Below are 21,348 nucleotides of genomic sequence, written 5' to 3' on the forward strand. Positions count from 1 at the left end.
AAAACATATTATACACAAATTAGCATAATGCCTCGTTCCTATAATAAGGTACAATATTATTGGCTTTAGTCCATAGGTTTCACAATTTTGAAACATGATGTGTCTATACAAGGGGTGCTAGAGGTTATCAATTAGCCTAAGTGCCTAATCTCTTCGTCCTAGCTGATGTGGGACTGAAGAGACACCCTCCTGAACACGTGTCCCACTTTGTCCAACTTTTAGGTCTCACTGGATCTCGACCGTTTCTTGGGTGTGACAATCTCTTCTTTTGCAGCATAATGTATCTGATGTAGTCCCACACACACGATGTTAGGTCCACTATAATAAGAAAAAAAAAAAAAAAGGAAAATAATTATGAAAAAGATCCTCCAATGCCAACCATTTACCCCCACCATCTAACAGTTGAGAAGACTTATACATTCATCCCTCAAGCATCGGCAGGTGTTGGACACCCATATCGTGGAAGATCGGATCAAGTGTTCTCTATTGGGGAGCGCAGCCCCTTCCCCATCTGTCGCGCCCCTTTGGCCATATAGGTGACTTCGGACAAACAGAGAGATAGATTGGGGCGGAGGCTGCGCTCCCTACAAGAACATTATCATCCCCACCAGGAAAAGAAAAACACACACAAAACACAAAAGAAAACCCCAACTCCAAACCCGCCACCCCAATTCCTTCTCCCTACTTCGCAAATCCTAACCGTGAATCTCAGATTCTCGATTTGCCGGCATCTCAGAATATTCTTCGCTCATTGCATCGACCCAGAGCTCAGCAAGTGCTCTCCACTTCTCCAGTACAGGTGACTCTCTCTCTCTCTCTCCATTTTTCCCTCCCCCATCTCGCATGTCGCTGATCTCGTAGGATTTTGCAGAAAACTTCGTCGGTCAGTTGCGGACAGTCGCTTGGTGTGATATTTTCACTTTTGTTGGGTATAAGTCGGAGTGTGGGAGTTGCAGAGGTAAGTCTCTCTCTCTCTCTCTCTCTCTGCAATGTCGATCTGCGACCTCTCTTTTTTTTTTTCCTTTATATTCAATTTTGTAGGTTCTTTGATTTGGGGTTTTCCTTTTCTTCATCTGTCGATCTGCAATGTTTTTTTTTTTGGGTATGATGGGAGGTTTGGCAACATATGTGCAAAATGGTCCTTTCAGGGAGGCACTGAATCACTGATGGTGTTCAGTGAGATGCAGGCTAAAGGGGTAAGCCTGAATGATACTTCTATCAGGGTGAGATGCCCAGGCTGAGATAGCCATTCCCACCCACATCTATCTCGTTGATCTCTTCTTATCTACTTTCTTTGTGTTCTATGTTATTGACTGCTGTGAGAATAAGTGAGTGGATTAATCAGATTTATTTGAGGGCATAAAACCAGAATCGATTTCAGCAAGGAAGCTTGGGTTTTGAAGTCCATCGATTGGTCACATCTCCCAAGACTGAAGTCTGATAAGGAAACCCTTTTAGGGTTTTGTTCCAGCCTCCAAGAGGATCACTCGATCCAAGCTTGGTGGTCATCTGAAGTGTTTTGCTGCTGTTCTTGATGATCTCCTAGTTTCCTTATTTAAGGACCTGAAATCAAGAAGGTGCAGATCTCCCCCAACCAGCCAGCAGTTTTCAGAGATCTTTTAGGGTTTTGTTCAACCCCCTAACCCCTCTACTCGATCCAGGTTTGGCCCCATTCTGAGCCTCCACTTCCAACCGCAGGTTTCCCTAATTCTGACCTGGCCAAGACCCATTTCTATTGGTTTCTGTACTGGTTTCTGTTGCTGGTTTATTCTCTATAATTATTTGGGATTATTTTCTGTTTCTTGTTTCCCTTGTTTTCTACCCCTATTTCTTGATTCTTTTAAGACTGATTTGAGGGTTAGATTTGAATTGGTTTGGGCTTTAACATTTTGGGAGTACTGTTACCTCGTGTAACCTACGTCTACATTAGGAATACTTTTAGGTTTCAATTTAAAAATTGTAACCGAATATAATTAGTTTCTGTGTGATTATTGTCTTGTTCATCACGAATCTAACCATGAAAAAACCGTTAGAACCGAAATGGGTGACACCCTTGCGTCAAACCTTGATTTCCCGTTGTTTTTCTGCAGGAAACAACATTAGGAGTAATTTTCCTCGCCTTCTCTGTCATGATTGATTGCATCTGTCTATCCATGAGATGGACAATAAGTTAGGGTTTACATGTTCCTGTTTCATGATGTTCTACATCCTTTACACCTTTACTTTTTGTGCTTTGATTCTCCAGAGCTCTCACAATGGCTGCGATCTACAGCCTTTTCATCATTAACAAATCTGGGGGTCTGATATTCTATAAGGTAATTCCTTGACCCCTTGTATCCCCCCAAAAAAGTCCTAAAACATAACCCCCCTTTTGGGTAATAGTTTACTTTTGTTAATAGATATCTTGAGTAAAATTTCTTTCTTCATTTTAGGATTATGGATCCACTGGGCGGATGGATACGAATGACAGCTTGCGATTGGCGAGTTTATGGCATTCCATGCATGCGATCTCTCAACAGTTATCTCCGACTGCGGGTTGCTCAGGAATTGAACTCCTCGAGGCTGACACTTTTGACCTTCATTGCTTCCAGTCACTCACAGGTACATCCTCCATACCTTCACATTGGATCATACAGAAGTTCTAGGACACAAGCTTCTTGAATATACTCTGCCCTCCAGAGTTTCTTAATAGTATTTTCAGCCTCTTGTACTCTGAAACTATAAAATAAAATAAAACAAAGCATCTTATTCTCAAAGATTGATGCATCATCTGAGGAGTTTCAGATGTCTTTTAAAAACCCGTTGAAGGGAGTGCCTGTTCTGTCGATATTGGAAGTAACCCTCAGCCACGGCTTGGAGGTCGGCCACGCCCTCTATTACTTCATGGAATGATAGATGGGAGTAGAGGAGGATGAGTTGGTATTGAAAAAAGGAGAGAGAGAATTTAGGAGATTAAGAAGATAAGATAGTGAGAGGAAGAGTCGTTTGATCATAATAGTCATCCCTCAACTATTGCTCACCTTTCTTAAATACACATCATCAACCCATGTCCAAGTAACTTCTAATTTAAAATCCCACTTCCACTAAACCACCCACAATGTGATAACAGACTACCTACTCCCCACTTCTTAAGTAATTACACCCACATCTACTGACTACATAATTATTCTATGTAATATTGTAATAAGATGTAACCACCGTTACACATAGCATATGGACAACACCCTAACAGCCTTGCCATAGCAACCACAGATCTGCCGAACACACCCCCCCACCCCCCCAAAAAAAGAAGAAACACTAGTCTCCTATCGCAGGCTGGTGCTGGTAGTTGCCATTGATTCCTTTCAAAGTTTTAATTCAAAATGGCACAACTCTTGTCAGAAAAATTCCGTTGTGTAATTCAGAGACTGTAGTAACTCTAGAAAACTTGACAAGCAAATGAGAGCTATCCCTGACTTCAAGTTAGAGTATGATGTTCATAATGTTGTGGCAAGAAAAAAAATACTTAGAACAGGGTTGATTTTTAGGTGGTACTCACTGTAGGTCTAGTGGGTCCTTTTTGCCAAAGTAGGGTTGTAGAGGAGTATCCCATGTTGTTTTGTTTCCTTTTTCCTTTATTTCATTCACTTTTATTTTGCAAACTTGTCCATCACAGGTCCATGTAACCAACTCCATTTAGTTGGGATAAGGCTTTGTTGTTGTTGTTGTCGTTGTCGTTGTCAGAATTAATTTGAGTTGCGACAGCCTGAATGTGGAGATATACGGGAATAAAAAATGCTTTTGCAATTGATTTTCCTTTTTAGATGGTTGAGTTAAAGTTGATTTGGGCTCTGGTTTTTGGTGTTGGTGTCGAATTCCCTTTCTCATAAGGGTACTGATGCTTTGAAACCTCTAGATTCTGATGAATCTCTATAAACACATGAACATGGGCTATCCTTTTATACCTATTAACTACCTTAGCAGGTCCTGTAAACTAACAAAGGCACTTAGACCTTATGCGTCAACTACCCTAAAACCTGCTCATTTATTCACAACAATTTATCTGCCATTTTTCTGATTTATCCACTGAAAAATCCAAATCTTATCTCAAATTTGCCCAAATCCATAACCTTGAACACTTTTACCATGATGTATCCATCTCCCAAGAATGTACTGCATAAAGTACTGCTAGCTATCTGTGAGAAATGTGTTGACTTTTTTCTACTGGATGGGCGTCGCCTAGGCACCTTGTTGGTAATGCCTTAATTTTTTACCCCTCTCGGCTCTCTTGGTTCGCCTAGCGCTTTGACAACTATGGTTGAGATTTTGGTGGTTCTGTGTCAAGATCCTTCTTTAGTTGCTCCTGGGTGATTTCCCACAGAAAAGACAATTTCATATCATCCTGTAGTTTCTAGGATTGCCATGTCAACCGCCTCATAACTTTGTTTAATTCTGATGTTCATATCTGTCCTCGTTAGGTAGGTGAAAAGGAGAGGGATTTTTTGTTCATTTTGTTCTCTTGGTTTTGATAGGTGAGGTACATATTTTTATATTAGGGAGAGGGATAAGCACACCGCCTGTGTGCAGTAAGCTAGCGGGTCCCACCAATGGGGTGCAGGAGCATCAGAGCATCATACAAGAGGGGCAGGAGGTCATTTCAAAGAGGGGGGGCAGAAGAGATAGCTAGCTTATGGTACTCCGGCAGAGTGCCCAGCCTTTTCCCTTTATATCATTACAGAAAAGAAATAACAATAAATTGGTTTTAAGACTTGAATTGAATTTGGCAGAATTTGTCAGTTCGGCTAAGATCCTAATTAATACTGATTCTGCATGTATCCAATTCAGAGTGAATGCAGGATGATTCATTTTGGAATCCATGGATACTGATTTTGTATCCAATTTGGAGTTTAAATCTTGAGGACAATTGATGGGAATTGTTTGCTTTGTGTAAATGTTGCAGGAACGAAGTTTTTTGTAGTTTGTGAACCTGGAACACAGCACATGGATGGGCTCTTGAAAATGATATACGAACTGTACACGGATTATGTCTTGAAAAATCCCTTCTATGAGATGGAGATGCCTATACGGTGTGAACTCTTTGACATTAACCTTTCACTGGCAATCCAGAAGGATCGTGTTGCATTGTTGGGACGATGAACCTCATGATTTATTATTATTATTATTATTATTATTTTGAGGGTGTCATCTAGTTCATACAGTTCGTTAAATGTTTTGCTTTTTATTCCAGCATTTGCTCGGATTGATTATAGTGCAATTCCATTTCTTTCTTATGGGTGCGACTTGCGACTGATGAATCATGAATTGTGGTGGTGTTGAGTTCATTTTGTTTCTTTTTTTTTTTCAAAATTTCAATAAGATCACGCATATGATTACATCGGATGCAATGCCAATGCCAAACAGAGACATTAGAATTCAGAGAGGAGAAATGATCTCATTGATAATCAGAAAAATATTGCCTTCTAATGGTCGGATTGAGTTCAGAGCATGATACTCACCAATTTGGCTCCAAAAAACACACACACGCACTCCTACAGGAAAGCTTTGGAAGTTTGAATGCATAAAATTTGGGTTAAAAGAAAAAACCCAAGCCTCTGAGAAGCTTCATATTTCCGTTGTTTAGTTGTTTAGTGCCAATTGTTTAGTTGTTAGTGCCAATGATAAGGGTCCAGGGCATTAAAATGGGAAACAGATGAGGATCAGCTCCTTGTAGATCTTGGAATACACAAGCCAGACCAAGTCAAGAAATAAACAACTACAAACCATTCGTCGGATATGGTGAATGTAGAAATGACGATGCTATGTTTGGTAGTGGAGAAGAGAAGAAAAATAGTAAGAAAAAAAAAAACATAATAAGACAAAAATTATGATAACACAATCATTGTTTTGTGTCTATTTCTCATCAAATTAAAGAAATTTTGAATTTTTTTTCCTTTTCTTTCCTTGGCTACGTTACAGAATTGATTGTGTCTATTTCTCATCAAATTAAAGAAATTTTGAGTTTTTTTTTTTTTTTTTTCCTTTTCTTGGCTACCAAACATAGCCCTCAAGAAACACCTGTTCCCTTCCTTTGAAACATACCATAACTCTCTATATTTTTATGAGAAACTCTCCCGCCAATGTGAACATTGGTTCAGACACTGTTGAGGAAGCCCTCGTATCCAGCTTGGAAATGGGATTTGATTTTTTATTCTTCATGCCCTGGACAGTAAACTTCAGCTTCAAAGTGACTAATGATGGGGCCACATCCACGACTCGATAAGAATGTGGTTCCTGAAACAGGGTGTCATTGCAAACCTATAGTGCATGCTTCCAATCATCCGGGATAAACAGTGGCTGCCCGTTCAGTCTCTGGACCTTGAGGAAGAAAAGGTGTGTGCCTATGCTCTAACGCGGTAATGCCAGTAGTGAGAATGAATAACATAATCCTGCAAACAAAAATTTGGAAGTGAAAGCACCAGTAGACACAGCACCAAACTGGCAAGTCAATCTTCAAGCCAGGACATCCTGGAACAACAACAAACATAACCCATCCTGGAAGTTTTAACAATTTCACACACTATACAATCCAGATTCCCAAAAAGGACACCTAAATTGTTGGTCCCGGCCAGTAAATCCAGAATGGAAATAATGAAGTGAAAGAAAGTAAGTGGGGATCCTTCTTATCAGAAATGATGTACAGCCTGAAGAATCTATCTAATCCAAGGTAGAATATTTTGTCAATATCAAAGATCCTCCCAGAATGGATTCCACTCCCATTCCAACATTCTCTCTGATCCAAACAAGAAAAGAAATAATTGTGGTTATTTTAGAATTAGCTCTGGCAGAGTCACCACCTAAGATTTGCTCCATACTATCTTCATTCTAATGAATGGAAGACTTAATTTGTAGTGGTCCTTTTGGTCTTTGCTTAGTTGGGGTTTTCCCCTTAGTGAGCTTCTAGCCTTTGTTCTTTTTTATTTTCCTTTCGGGGCCTTGCATATTCTTTCCCCTTTTCGTAATGAATTCTTTTAATCATCCAAAAAAAAAAATAGAAGCTACTTGTGGGGACTTCCATTGAAATTCAAAGGTAAGATTAAGCCAAATGGTTGGTACACTGATTATGCTCCATGCCAGAGATTTTCGCTCCCATAAAGCAGTCTCATAGGAAAATAATTATAGAACTTCAATCCACATCTGTAGGGACATTTTTTTCATGTACCTATCAACTGAATATATGATACACATACACACAGTCGTATAAAACAGCAAAATAGGTTAGTAAGATGGAAATGCTGGTATGTAATAAATGCAGCACAAATTTCTTCCAAGAGTATGTGCTCTTCTTTAGATGGTTTGGAATGAATTGATGGGGTGCCCTGAAAGAAAGATGAGCGAGGATCAGAAATCCTGAGTGAAGTAAGACAGAGCAAGGGGATGAAAGTAATGATGGACTAGATGAGGCTGAGAATCTAAGGCTAGAAAATTATTCTGTAGAAAGACAGATCACTGTTTCCAAGTTCCAGCAATTCCAACATAGATCCTCTATTATGATTATCAAAGCTAAAAAGATTGTGTAATACAAGTAAAACTCATAATATACACCATATGCATACATGAATGCATTATTGAATATGTCTATGAAGATCAAATTGTAAGGTATATTGGTCACACTAAACTTTTTTGACTTTTAACTTGGAATGTAAAATAACAAAGCTATTAAGAAGCCTACCAAATTGGTGAATCACCTCTTAAGTCCCAACAGCAAAGGTATGCTAGAAGTGGTTAAAGGAACAACTTACCTCTAATTCCATTCCTTGCACCAAAACCAGCAAATTATGGCCAACTCTGCAAATCCTTGATGTTTGATCTGTTCATATACAGATGTTTCCAAACCATCACACAGTAGTCCTAATTCAACCGGAGAGTGCTTCTGAATATGGCGGCTCTATCGGACTCTTGAATCTTTCCTCATCTATTCGAGGCAATGGTCCAAAAGCTTCCATCTTTTCTGCCAATTTTTGAAGGGCTTTTTGCCTGTTAGCTAGTTCCATTAGAACCTTTATCCTCCTAAAGGAAACAATGCTTGGCTTCTGCCCCTTCTCAACCATCTGCAAGAAACATTTCTCTGCTTCGTCCAACTTTCCCAAATCACAGAGTAAATCAAACAACACATCCGATACCAAAATATAAGACCCAAAACCCTTCTCTACCATATTGTTCCAGAGATGAAGTGCCATGTCTACCTTCTCCTGCCTCCGAAACAATCTGATCAGAAACATACAAGACTGAGTGTTTGGCAAGCAACCAGTCTCCATCATCCTTTGATATAAACTCCATGAGCTTCCCAGGTCGTTGGACCAATAATAGCACCGAAAAAACAAATTATAAGTAGTGGCATTTGGATTCAGATCTTTACGTACCATCTCATCCATCAGGTTATAAGCATCACCAAGCCTCTTTGCAATGCAGAAGTTCCTTATAACAGCATTGTAGGCTGCAACATCAGGGTAACAGCCATACTCTTTCATCTCCTTTAGAACATCTCTGGCTTTATCAGGTTGACCATTCAATCCTAACCCACCAATAAGACTAGTGTAGGTGAACACATCGGGGGAAATATCCTCATCCCTCATTTTATCAAACACCTTATATGCCTTGTCCAGTTCTCGACCCTTACAGTAAACATCGACCAAGCAATTGTATGAGACAATATCAGGTTTAACGCCCATTTCAGTCATCTCTTCGAAGAACCCCTCAGCTTCTTCGGAGGTTTTCCAGCCCGACAGGAGTATATTGAAAGTCTGCAAGTTGGGGCGGAATTCATGTTTGAGACTATGATATACGTTACGAGCATCACTCATGCTCTTCTCTTGACAGAGGGTCCTAAGGAGAGCATTGAAGAAGGTAGTATCGAATTGGGGAACCATCTTGCGAAACTTTCGGAAGCTTTCGACAGTCTGCCGGACGGAACAGACCTTAGCAATCCGGGCAAGAACAATCTGAACAGTACGGGTTGTAATCAAAGACTGATCTTTCCAGCGCATTTCGACCAGAAGCTCCCAAACTTTATCAAATTTGCGGTTTCTTCCCAAGATATAAAGCATAGTATCGTAGGAGAAAGGTGTGTGGAAAAAACCCCTCTTCTTCCCAGTGTAATTGAAGAATTCCAAAGCCTGCAAAGGATTCCCATGGCCGAATCTAACCCTTTTCAAGACCCTATCAATCAAATCATTTGAAAGAAAGATGCCACTCTCTTTGAGAGACTGTTTCAAGTTCTGGGTCGAGGAAGCGCTGCTAATAATATGGAAAATTATATCCACATCGCCGGAATCGCCGTCATCGCCGTCGGCCGTGTTTAGAGAGCAGAACAATCGGGGTATAAGAGATGTAGGGTTCTGTGAGGAAGAATCGATATAATAACGCAATATTGAAGGAGCGTACCTTGTCACAGATAGAAATGGAGAGTATTTCAGAATCATTCTGCCTAGATGTTCTTGGAGTTCTATCAATAAATCGATATTTTCCTCTCTCCCTCTCAATCGGTCCCCCCCCCCCCCTTCTTCTGGTTTGAGTGAATGATAGAGAAATCCAAAGTGGAAATCGCCACAGAAGGAGCGTCGCAGGCTCGCAGCAGAAAAATATAGCCGCTGATGAATTTTGATCTTAATTCAGAAATGAGGATTAGTCCTTTCACTCCTTACTGTTTACATGTTCGGGTTTTTCCTTAAAATTTAAAGCCCTAAATTTCTTTAAAGAGAATTTTAATACGAAAATCCTTGACTTCCATTTCTACCCTGCCACTTTTTTTTCTTTCTCACACATCCCTCTTGAACTGAACTTTCAGCTACTTTGAATTGCAGAACACAGAGAGAGAGAGAGAGAGAGAAAGAGAGAGAGAGAGAGACAGGATTTATAAATTGCCGATCTTCATTGACAAGGATGCACATATTCAATGGTGACAACGGAAAGAAAAAGACAGATTCAAAAGTATAAGAACCACCTCAAGGCACAGTCCCCATAATTAGGGGAAAGGGTGAGAGAACCAAAGCCCAGAGAGGAAAAAAATAAAAAATAAAAACCCATTAAAGCTCTTCCAAATCTCTTTACATTGAAAGTGATCCATCGCTCTAACAATCTGATCCTTCTTTCTTCACATAGTAATATCCCTTAATTTATTAATTTTTTCCCTATGCACATTTCCTACCCAGAGAGCCTACCCTAAGCAGCCGACGGCGCCTTAATGTAGTTAACAAAACCAGCCTCCGACAACGCGGCGAGGAACGGTTTCTGGGCCTCTCCTTCTGCCGGTTTCCTGTAATCCAACGTCTCGTCATCGTAAATGTCCCACCACTTCTTCACCAGCATCTTTATGTCGTCTCTGTCCATGTTCTCTTCCTTACCCGTGTACCTCCAGGGCTTTGATCCCTGTTCATGCCCATAGAAGATCCAATTAATACATTTAGAGATAAATACCCAATGACAGTAACCGAACAACCAGAGACAAGCTAATTATATATAATCTTTGAAGACATACCGCAGCACAATAATGGACGACTTTCACCTTATCCAACTCGACATTTTCTGGGTGACGCCATAGCATGGCCAAAACCAGATTGTAGACAGGAGGGATGGGCTTGTAGATGTCCTTGAAGAACATGTTGAGGTAGTCCTGCTCTGCAAAAGCTGTGGGAGATGTGACCTGGAGGGTCTTCAAGAGGTCTTCGCTGGTAGAGAGGCTGGGCTCGTAAACGAACATGCCAGCGTTGAAGTAGAGTGGAGGAGGTGAGCCCATCTCGACCGGCCACTCAACCTTGTCTGGGCACTGCTGGCAGTACCCGATCTTGTACTGTGTAGTGTGACTCCATGTCTTCTCGCAGAAACAATCCATTACTGCGTAGAAGTAACCATTTTGAAGATCAAAGAGGTGATCAATGTTCTCATATACTTGAATGTCTGCATCCAAGTATACCATCTTGGAGTACTCCACGAACTGTATAAACAAAACCAAAAGTTAGCCCATGAAACAGAGTACAACAAAGGAAGAACAAATCCACAAAAACTAAACTCGGGTACCTCCCAGATACGGAGTTTGGAGTAGTTGATGACGTAATAAGCCATGGCGAATTGAGTTTGGTTCTCAGGTGGGTACACAGGCTCTATCTCTCTGACAATGCATCCCTGCGACTCCAGAATCTGGCGATGCTCTGCCGGAACGTCAGGCAGGACAGCCACCACGAGCGGATAAGCGCTCTTCACCTTCCTAAGTCCCTTGGCCAGACCCACGGCGCCTTTGATGTAGTCTCCGTTCCCTGCCAAGAATGTAATGTAGGCTCTGCTTGGTGAAACGGCAGGCTTGGTGACAACATAGTTCAGGGTGGTGGTGCTTAAGGTATTGGAAGCCATGAATGTCGTCGGAGATTGAATTGAGGGAAGAGAGAGTGAGGAAGAAAGCCCTGAAATAGATAATGAGAGAGATTCTGTCTCTCGTGGAAAGAAAACGAAGGTTTTGGAGTGGAAAACAAATAAGAGAAACGGAAATTTTGAAATGAAGAATGTTCTACTTCGGTTGGTTGTAGTGTCGAGGGAAGACGGGCAGGGGTTGTTATATAGCCACGGAATGAAAGATAGTGCAGCGAAGTTTCCTAAAAAAGGTAAAATAATCCCGGTGATTTGGGATATTCTCCCGACACGTACGAGACGGTGACGATCGAACGGTGATTTGATATCTAGTAGGAAACTTCTGCAATGGGGACACTCGTGGTAGCCGCAGGAAGACACCAGAAGAATAACTCGACCTGATGGGCCATGACCATGCCGCCATGGTACTGTTTAGTCAAACTTCAAGCTTAGAGAAGTGAGACCATTTCTTTTTTCTTTGTTTTAATAAATAAAATAAAGAAAAAAGGCAAAGGATTTGGGACCGGTTCAGTCAGACCAAACCATTGGATCAGCAACTTATTAGATCAGCAATTTAAGCAACATTGATGTTGGAGATATGTAATTAACATTCCTTAATTAATTTTCACAATCAGTTATCTAAAGATTGAGTTTCTCTAAAAAGAATTTTGAGTATCCAAAGATTCCAAATCAAGACATATAATTGTTATCACTAACCTAAGTCCAGGAAGTCCTAGTGGGGATGCAAGGTTGTTGATGGGGGTTGTCAAATGGTGGATCACGGATGGTTTCAGTTGGGTTTAATTAGTTCTCATCAGTTTAAGGTCTTATAAAGTTAATATATCATTTAGTTAGGCAAGTCTTTTCTGTTCAAGAGTTCCCTTACGTGTATATATTGGCACATCAAGAGGGACGATGTAATCATTTTGCATCCCTTATTTCTATGGCGTAAGGGAAGCTCTCGGACAAGACTTTACCCTCCATTTAGTTAATCGAACCCATATGCTAGGCATGGGCATGTTTATATTTTGGTTTGTAGTATAAGTCACATGAATCAAGCTATATTCAGCTTTAAACATGCTAGTTGGCTAATAGGGATGTAAATAGGACATAATGGCTTAATCAGACTATAAACATTCAGCTTGATAAGTTACTCGTGTCAATTATCCTTGTAGGGCTCATTTTGGGATACAACCAAATACAATGAGCACCCAAATAAGAATTGGTCTAAACCTAACATTGTATTATTTGCTTGCCGATTGATTTAGTTTTAGACTCAGTATCACAAATCATATCATATTTGATTGATCCAGTCCAATATTGGAAGGAATATCTATTGTATGATCTGCATGATTTGGTTGTATCTTGATCAATCCATACCTAAAGAGTGTTAATTAGACAGGACACTTGAGGGTAATTGACATGGTTCCTTATTAGTTCTAGTCCCAATGGTGCTAATCTCAAAATTAGGATTCGATCCCATATGATAATAGGACATAAGCACTCAAAGTCATAAGCAGTCAAATATATACAAAATTCCTAACTATAGAAGTAAAATTTTCCAAGCATACAAATAATTCAATATATATTCCTAATCATAAAATAATCAAAACACTCTTCTTAATTCAAAATTAAGATTTCTTCCAAATCTAATTCAAATCTAAAATTTATTCAAAAAAACATATTCAACATCGATGTTAAGATCTCAAATTATTCAAATAAGATCTCAAATCACCATAACACTTCCAAACTATTAAATCCAAATGACGAAAGGGAAATCTAAATCTCTAACACTTGTCTGTCAATCTTTCCATATCGCAAAAAGGCTCCTTGCATATCAATAAATTACAATATTATTTACAATTAACAAGTATATCCTTAGTGCCTACACATGTCTCCTCGTTACTACCAACAATCCAACAGTCATAACTGCCCTAACCATACGACGACTTCGAACTCAAGTCAAAACACCGACCCTTTGAAGATAAACCATGGCCGGTGCATGGATAAACCAAAAAATAAAATGTCACGTCTAAGGAATTCATGCGACAGTTGTATTATAACCGTTATACGTATCTTTTCTCCACAAGCGGTGTGGGTGTGTGGGAACGGTTAAAGTGTATCTATTTGATGTGGTCTTTACTCTTTAACACTGCAGCTAAATTGACTGAAGGGAATTCCAAATAGATTAATGCATTAGAGATGGCCAGGTGTCAGTATATCCTCTTGAGGACGGTGTTATGCCACGTGGCAGAAGATCTTATATTCCAGGAAACCAGGTGGGGCCAATGTCATCAATGAATTTTTCATTTACTTACCTTATTATAAGGCAAAAGTAGCTGGAAGTAGAAGTTTCTAATAAGATAAGATTAAAGCTTATAGACTTGAAAAACTTGGGCTGAAGCTAGTGGTGCCAAGTCTATCTTCTTCTCTCCTCTTCTTCTAGTCATGTACCTGAAGTTTCTTGGAAGCTCCACTTTTCCGGGCAACATACTAAAATGCAGGAGTTTGAGAGTCCTCACTCTTGACTCTCCAAAGGGTTTACCACCTTTTTTTCCTTTGTTTGGTGAGAAAATGAATATTTCGAAGAATATTCTAGCTATAATTTGGATAATGCGGATTAGAATATTATAGAGTTGTTGAGATTTGTTTTGGACTAATCAGGGTTCTAGAACATGTAATCAGTATCTAGATTAGTCTCAAAATCAGACTGAATTGGTCCTTGAATTACTATGTACGTTGATAGATTTTTTTTTTTTTTTTGTATATGTGTGTGTGTGGGTTAGATCCATAATCTTAGTTTTCATGCGAAGATCAATCCAATCTGGATTGGCTTGGACGGATTTTGATTTGGTTTTTTATTCTTTGTAATCAGTCAGGAGATCTCATTTCTCTTGTTAGGAGAAAGTTTTTCATCAAACATGGAAAATGGAGAATCTATTAATCTATAATGATATTATGTTCTCTCTGTTGGTGTATGATGTCTTGTATTCCGTCGCAGTTTAATCCAGGGAGTACTGGTGCAGCACCTAGACAAGCAGGACGGCGGTCCCGCTAGCCGGTTAACGGGCCGTGGGGGTTGCAAGGGGGGTAGGAACCCCCGCTCGAATTTTTTATTTGAGGGCAATTGTAGTTTAATCCGGATTAGGGTTCTTTCGCTATATATTTGTAGCGAGGGTTTATTTCTCTATAATGCAAGCAATACTGAGAGGTGTGAGGACGAGCGTTGTAACCCTATTCTCCATTGATAGTGAAGCAGGATCTCATCTAACCGGGGACATAGGCAACCTTGCCGAACCTAGTAAAATCCGTGTGCATTGTTTGTTTTGTTTTTTTTTTTTTCCATTATCTTCTGCATCGTTTTAGGGTTGCGTTTCTACACTCTCTGAGTGGACTCCTGAAACGATGAATTATATCAACTTCTATCCCTATTGATGAAGGTTCAAAATACCCTTTCTTGGTTGAATGAAAGGAATCACGTGGATGAATAAATTCTTTTTTCAGAATAGACGAACAAAGGAAAACTTGATCCTTCAATTTTGTTTCATGTGCCCATTGAGAGCTTTGTGAGTTCCAAATATTAGAACTTGGTCTATCCTTAGCTATTGGTGCCTTTTTTTGCACTGCCCAATGACTGATGTCATCATGCTCATCTCCTCCATTGCTCCTTGTCTGATTTATCGTTTCCGAGTTTAAGGCCTTCTCATGTGGCTCTGCACTCAGGCACTGACTTCTAAGTTAAGTATAAAACGAGGCCCACTTACATAACTTCCATCCACATTCTCAAATTCAAAATGTATGTGAAGTATTCCTCCTTTTCTTCCTCTGATGGTTTAAAACAATAGAATCATGATTTGAATCAGTCCCAATTGGTTTCAGTCTAGATTAGATTAGAATCAGTCTAACTCAATCCGGAATCAGTTAAAATCAGTAAAATATGTTCTAATATCCTAGAAATTTAACTCAAGATGATATGGATCAACCCTTTCTTATGCCAAAGATCTTACCAATCTGTATGGATTAACCCATTCAGCTTCGATTACTTCCAATTTGAATCGAGTATGCCTCCTCCTCCTGATGTCCCATTCTCCTCATTCATTAATTGCACAGCCAAGTCCCGATTAAAAATCGACTTAGAATCTTTAGTAGTGGGAAGTTACATGATAGTCTGCATCTAGAAATCTTGATCAAGAATAGTTTGGCTTTGTTTTGAATCACTTCAGTTAATAATTTAGTAGGCTGGTTGGTGTATAACCCCATTTTTTTGTGAAGAGTTTGTTTCCCGATTTGAAATAAGAATCGGTTTCATATACAAAGGGTCAACCTCTCTCTCTCTCTCTCTCTCTCTCCATATGACGTGAATCAGTATTATAAGTACTCTTATCCAAATTTAAAAAAGCTTCTTAATTTGTATATAACTTCTTGAAGAATTAGATTAATGGCCAAATAAATAGATATAAATCCAAATTTAAATATTAATGTAACAAACCATTACATCCTTACATATATTTCCAATCAATAATTTGGCGACTTCACAAAAAATAAAGAAAAAGAAAAAAAACCCACTTTGGGCATAAATCAAACCGGGCCTTCCTGGCTAATACTCAGGAGTCAGGACCCCTAGCCTAAGCAGCAGACGGTGCCTTAACGTAGTTGACAAAACCTGCCTCTGACAATGCCGTTAAGAATGGCTGCCGGGCCTCGCCCTCCGCCGGATTCCTGTAATCCAAAGTCTCGTCGTTGTAAATGTCCCACCACTTGTTCACCAGCATCTTTATGTCGTCCCTGTCCATATTCTCTTCCTTACCCGTGTATCTCCAGGGCTTTGATCCCTGTTCATGTCCATATTAAAAACCAATCAATACAACCAAAGATACATACCCAATGACATTAACCCATCTACCAGGCACCAGCAAGATATAAATATATAATCTTTGAATGAAGGGCTTACCGCAGCACAGTAATGGATGACTTTCATGTTATCCAAATCGATATTCTCAGGGTGACGCCATAGCATGGCCACCACCAGATTGTAGACTGGAGGGATGGGCATGTAGATGTCCTTGAAGAACATGTTGAGGTAATCCTGCTCTGCAAAAGTCGTGGGGGATGTGACTTGAAGAGTCTTCAAGAGATCGTCGGAGGTGGAGATGCTGGGCTCAAACACAAACATGCCGGCGTTGAAGTAGAGGGCAGGTGGTGAGCCCATCTCTGCAGGCCACTTGACCTTGTCCGGGCACTGCTGGCAGTACCCGATCTTGTACTGTGAAGTGTGGCTCCATGTCTTCTCGCAGAAACAGTCCATTACTGCGTGAAAGTAGCCATTTTGAAGATCAAAAAGGTGATCTATGTTGTCGTATACTTGAATGTCCGCATCCAAGTATACCATCTTGGAGTACTCCACGAACTGCACAACAAAACCAAAAGTTAGCCCATGAAACAGAGTATAACAGAGGAAGAAGAAATTCAGAAACAACGCCAAGAAATTGAAAATGGGTACCTCCCAGATACGGAGTTTGGAGTAGTTGATGACGTAATAAGCCATGGCGAATTGAGTTTGATTCTCAGGTGGGTACACGGGCTCTATCTCCCTGACGATGCATCCCTGTGACTCCAGAATCTGGCGATGCTCTGCCGGAACGTCCGGTAGGACGGCCACCACCAGCGGATAAGCGCTCTTCACTTTCTTAAGCCCCTTGGCCAGACCCACAGCGCCCTTGATGTAGTCTCCGTTACCTGCCAAGAAGGTAACGTAGGCTCTGCTTGGTGAAATGGCAGGCTTAGTGACAACATAGTTCAGGGTGGTGGTGCTTAAAGTATTGGAAGCCATGAATATCGTTGGAGATTGAAATAAATAAGGTTAATTGGTAGACAGGGGAGAGACTGCGAGGAAGAACGCACTGAAGGTAATGAGATGTTTCTCAGGGTAAGAAAACGAAGGATTTGAAATTTGGAAATGGAGAGTCTTCGATCTACTTGCTTCGGTTGGTTGTAGCTGTGAAAGAAGATGGGTGGGGGTTTGTTATATAGGCTACGAAATGGAAGATAGTGCAGCGAAGTTCCCTTTCAAACTAAGTCCGAATGGGGTCCACTCATGTAGCGGTGCAAGGTTTGGTCAACCTTCAAACTCAGAGAGTCTTGGACTCAGTGACAACTCAGAAGTGATTTCAGGTACAAGATTTGGAACCGGCTCAACCAGATCAAACCATTGGGCCAGCAGCTTAGACCAGTAATGTAAGCAACATTATTTTTAATATTCAAAATCATATATTTAAAGATTCAGTTTCCCTAAAATGAATTCTAATATCCAAAAGATTCCAAATCAAGTCATGAGTTAAATCTTAAGTCTCGGTGTGATGTTTGGGTGGGGATAAGGGGGTGTCAAACGGTCAATTCTGATCGATTTTAGTCGGGCTTAACTGATTTCCACCTATTTAAATCTAGGAATAATTATCACATCATTTAGTTAATCAAGCCTCGTAGGTTAGAGATGGACATGTATATTGAATCCGACCCAATTCGATGGCCGAATCTTAATTGATTCATACCAATTCTGATCTGATACGAATTGGAATCAGCCGGGCCGATCCGGATCTGGTCCTTTAAACCCTACACAGTACGCATGGCTCCTCCTTGATACCTAACGGTCATAACTGCTTTAACTATAATAAGACCTTAAAGTCCAGTCAAACACCGTCCCTTTGAAGATAAATCGTGGTCGGTGGCGGTGCATAGATTAACTAAAAACTGAGATGCGACGTGGATGGATTTCATATGTCAGTTACATTCCAACCGTTTTAGGTTAGTGTGGTCCAGTGGCTGTGGGACAGTGCATCTATCTATTTAGTGAAATTTTTTTAAGGAAACACGTTTTCTTAGTCTTTGCATTGGATATCGCCAAGTGTCAGTATATCGTTTGAGTACGTGTTGCACCTAGTGGCAGATAGTCGTATCTTCCTGGAAACAGGTGCGGCCACAGTCTTCAACTGGACTTTTCATTTGCTTATGCTTTGTCTGTTTATTAATGGGACTTGAAAAGTGGGGTTACGCTAAATGGATAAGATATAGCCTAATTTACTTAGAAAAACTTGCGCTGAAACTAGTGGGGCCCAGTTTATCTACTTATCTTCTTCTAACCATACGCCTCATTAGTCTTCCTGAAATTTCAGGGAAGCTCCACTTTTCCATGCTCACTCTCCTATAAAGGTTTACCATTTTTTTTACTTTGTTTGACAAGAGAAAATGAATATTCAGGAGAATATTCTCGATAATCCTGATTAGAATATTATAGAGTTGTTGAGATTTGTCATATGGTATTCCACATGAATCGGATCAGGATCACTCCTAAAATTAGTCTCGATCGGTACTGGAATCGCTATGTTGATCCATGCAAAGAATCAGTCCAATTTTGATTAACTGGAAATAGGAGGATTCACCTCGAATGATTCTGATCTTGTTTTCAAATTGCTTGGCTATTATGGACTGATACTGACTCCTTATTGTCTCATTTTCTCAAAGCCATTTGTTTCCTAAATGCTGATTTTCTAAATGCTACAGTTGGGTCTACACCAAGTTGGGGTTGGCGTAGTATAATGGAAGGCCTCCATGTTTTAAAATAAGGTCTTTGTTGGCGAGTAGGGAGTGGAGCACAAATTAATATATGGAATGATAGATGGGTGCCGAATTTGAAGGGTTCAAACTCTCAACTCCTTGTCCGTATGATACATCTGTAGTCATGGTTTCTCAACTTATTGATCTTGACACTATGCAATGAAGAGGTGACATCTTGGACGATATTTTTAATCCCAATGAAGTTGAGGCTATATTCCAAATTAATCTCTCACTATTTTCACAAGAAGATAAAATAGAGTGGTTTGCATCTCTTAATGGGACCTCTACAGTGAGAAGTGCTTATCACCTACCATCTAATCGGAGAGTACAAGAGCTTGTAAAACTTCCAAGTGCTACTATTCATTCATGGGATCAGATTCCAATTGAAGTCTGGAAATGTATTTGGCATTGCAAAACGACTCCTAAAGTGGAACATTTCCTTTGGCGTGCCTGTGCATCAGGTTTGGCTACTGCAACAGCCTTGTGTTGTGGGAACCTACTTGATGAATCAATTTGTGGACGTTGTGGTATTTAGGAAGATATTTCTCATATCATTCTCCATTGCAATTTTGCTAGAGCGGTTTAGTTCGGATCCAATTTGGGATTTGTTGTTGGTAATTTATCTATTGATGATCTGCCTCAATGGATACAAAGATAAAGTTCTTTCATGCTACAAGGGAAGAAAGTAGGACGTGACCTTATGACCTACTGCTCATTTATTTGTTGGTATCTTTGGATAATAATAATTGATATGGTTTTTGGTATACGAGATTGGCAGCCACAAGATGTTCTCTCTAGTTCATGAAAATTTTTCCTTGAATGTCAAGAGTTGGTTTCTACCTCAAACAATGGAGGAGTACATGCCTCAATACCTTTGAACCAACCTTGGATTCCACCACCACAACACTTTGTCAAGATCAATTGTGATGCAAGTTTGATTCCGAACACCACAATAGGAGGAATTTGTTTCATTGTTCGAGATGAAATTGGGCATTACAAGTTCGCGTTATCATCTCCACCTTCTTTCAATAAACCCGTCATTGGTAAATTGATTACTATTCGGACTACTTTGCTTGAAGTCATTTCGGAAGATTTTGACAAGCTGATTGTGTAGTCGGACAACAAGGATGTTATCACTTATTTTCAACGGAATGCTCATCAATCACCATTGGAGATCAGGCCTCTTTTGGAGGATATTGTGCATATTTCCTCATACTTTGTTGCTTGTAATTTTGTGTATGTTCCAAGGGAGAATAACAACATTGCAGACTCCCTGGCTAGGAAGGCCTATCAGTAACATGTGCGACGGTTTGGCTAAATTCCGATCCATGAATATTGGAGATGTGTCAATCTCCATCCATGAGTACTACACGTAATCTATGAATAAATTCCCTTACCCATCCCATGGGTTGGGGTTTTTCTACCAAAAAAAAAAAGGTTCAATTTGGATTAGATTAGCATTGAACTAGGACACTTATGAGATGGACAGAATCAACTAAAGTATGTTTCATTCCTAAAAATTCAAGTTAAGATGATATGGATCAAACCCCTTCTTGCGCCAAAGATTTTAACAATTCCTATGGATTAGCTGATACAACTTCGATAGATTCCAAGTTGAATCATGGACAGCCAAGTCTCGAATAAAAACCAGATAATTTAGAGTATTTAATAGTGGGAAGTGATATATAATAGCTTCTATCTAGAAATCTTAATCAAGAAAGGTTTTGACTCTATTTTGAATCATCAACTAAATAGCATACCATTTATCCAAAAAAAAAAAAACATACAAACCCTTTATATATTTTCTTCCTTGAGATTTCAGTGGTTCCATTGAGTTTATGTTATTTCAATCCTTAGACACATCAAACTAGTTTTCAATTTCTATAAAGACACATGAATGATGCAATTTGGTTTACAGTTTTAACCATGCATATAAATGATACAAATAATAGGGAAAAATAAGATGTAGCCAATGCACAAGACTCCCTTTGTTGAAGGGTCTGGACTTTGGGTGCGGCATATGTGTGAAGCCTTACCCCCAATTTTTGTGAAAGGGTTGGAATAGAGCAATTTTATTGTTGTGTTGAAATCTACCCTCTATGCTATAGATAATATATCGAATTTTCCACCATAGCAATCTTTTTGTTGAACGAATCGTGTCCTCTATATTATAGATAACATGTTCATCAAATTGTGTATAATTAAATCCCTACAAAATGTAAACTCCTCTCTCTAAGCCTGGGGTTTGCATTGCTACGCCTTGTAATTTGTATGATTATTGGTCAAAATAAATAGATATAAATCCAAATTTAATTTAGATATTAATATGACGAAACATATGCATCTTTACATGTATGTTTC

The 21,348-nt window shown here is 39.7% G+C and overlaps 4 protein-coding genes across 5 annotated transcripts; 1 reads left to right on the forward strand and 3 right to left on the reverse strand.

Annotated features, from left to right (window-relative positions):
* The first annotated feature begins 434 nt into the window (after window positions 1-434).
* On the forward strand, window positions 435-5,270 carry LOC122091353 (trafficking protein particle complex subunit 4). Its single transcript, XM_042661235.1, has 5 exons — window positions 435-799; window positions 872-958; window positions 2,246-2,315; window positions 2,433-2,601; window positions 4,940-5,270. Exons 3-5 carry the CDS (start codon window positions 2,256-2,258, stop codon window positions 5,134-5,136), a joined length of 426 nt encoding a protein of 141 aa, XP_042517169.1. The 5' UTR covers window positions 435-799; window positions 872-958; window positions 2,246-2,255; the 3' UTR covers window positions 5,137-5,270.
* Window positions 5,271-5,918: 648 nt separating this feature from the next.
* Window positions 5,919-9,751, reverse strand: LOC122092489 (putative pentatricopeptide repeat-containing protein At1g02420). Of its 2 annotated transcripts, none has more exons than XM_042662817.1 (2): window positions 7,779-9,751; window positions 5,919-6,425 (listed from the first exon to the last, which is right to left on the reverse strand). In XM_042662817.1, the coding sequence occupies exon 1, from the start codon at window positions 9,456-9,458 to the stop codon at window positions 7,893-7,895; it is 1,566 nt and encodes a 521-aa protein (XP_042518751.1). In that variant the 5' UTR covers window positions 9,459-9,751; the 3' UTR covers window positions 5,919-6,425; window positions 7,779-7,892. The 2 variants fall into 2 exon arrangements, with proteins under 2 accessions (XP_042518751.1, XP_042518750.1); XM_042662816.1 differs by lacking the exon at window positions 5,919-6,425 and adding an exon at window positions 7,029-7,355.
* Window positions 9,752-10,169: 418 nt separating this feature from the next.
* LOC122092490 (galactinol synthase 1-like) lies at window positions 10,170-11,538 on the reverse strand. The gene is made up of 3 exons (XM_042662818.1): window positions 11,053-11,538; window positions 10,514-10,969; window positions 10,170-10,404 (listed from the first exon to the last, which is right to left on the reverse strand). Exons 1-3 carry the CDS (start codon window positions 11,380-11,382, stop codon window positions 10,198-10,200), a joined length of 993 nt encoding a protein of 330 aa, XP_042518752.1. The 5' UTR covers window positions 11,383-11,538; the 3' UTR covers window positions 10,170-10,197.
* A 4,289-nt stretch (window positions 11,539-15,827) lies between these two features.
* Window positions 15,828-17,342, reverse strand: LOC122091965 (galactinol synthase 2-like). Its single transcript, XM_042662232.1, has 3 exons — window positions 16,877-17,342; window positions 16,328-16,783; window positions 15,828-16,208 (listed from the first exon to the last, which is right to left on the reverse strand). Exons 1-3 carry the CDS (start codon window positions 17,204-17,206, stop codon window positions 16,002-16,004), a joined length of 993 nt encoding a protein of 330 aa, XP_042518166.1. The 5' UTR covers window positions 17,207-17,342; the 3' UTR covers window positions 15,828-16,001.
* Between the last annotated feature and the right edge of the window lie 4,006 nt (window positions 17,343-21,348).

Source organism: Macadamia integrifolia, chromosome 10 (assembly GCF_013358625.1).
Source record: "Macadamia integrifolia cultivar HAES 741 chromosome 10, SCU_Mint_v3, whole genome shotgun sequence".
NCBI lineage: Eukaryota > Viridiplantae > Streptophyta > Magnoliopsida > Proteales > Proteaceae > Macadamia > Macadamia integrifolia.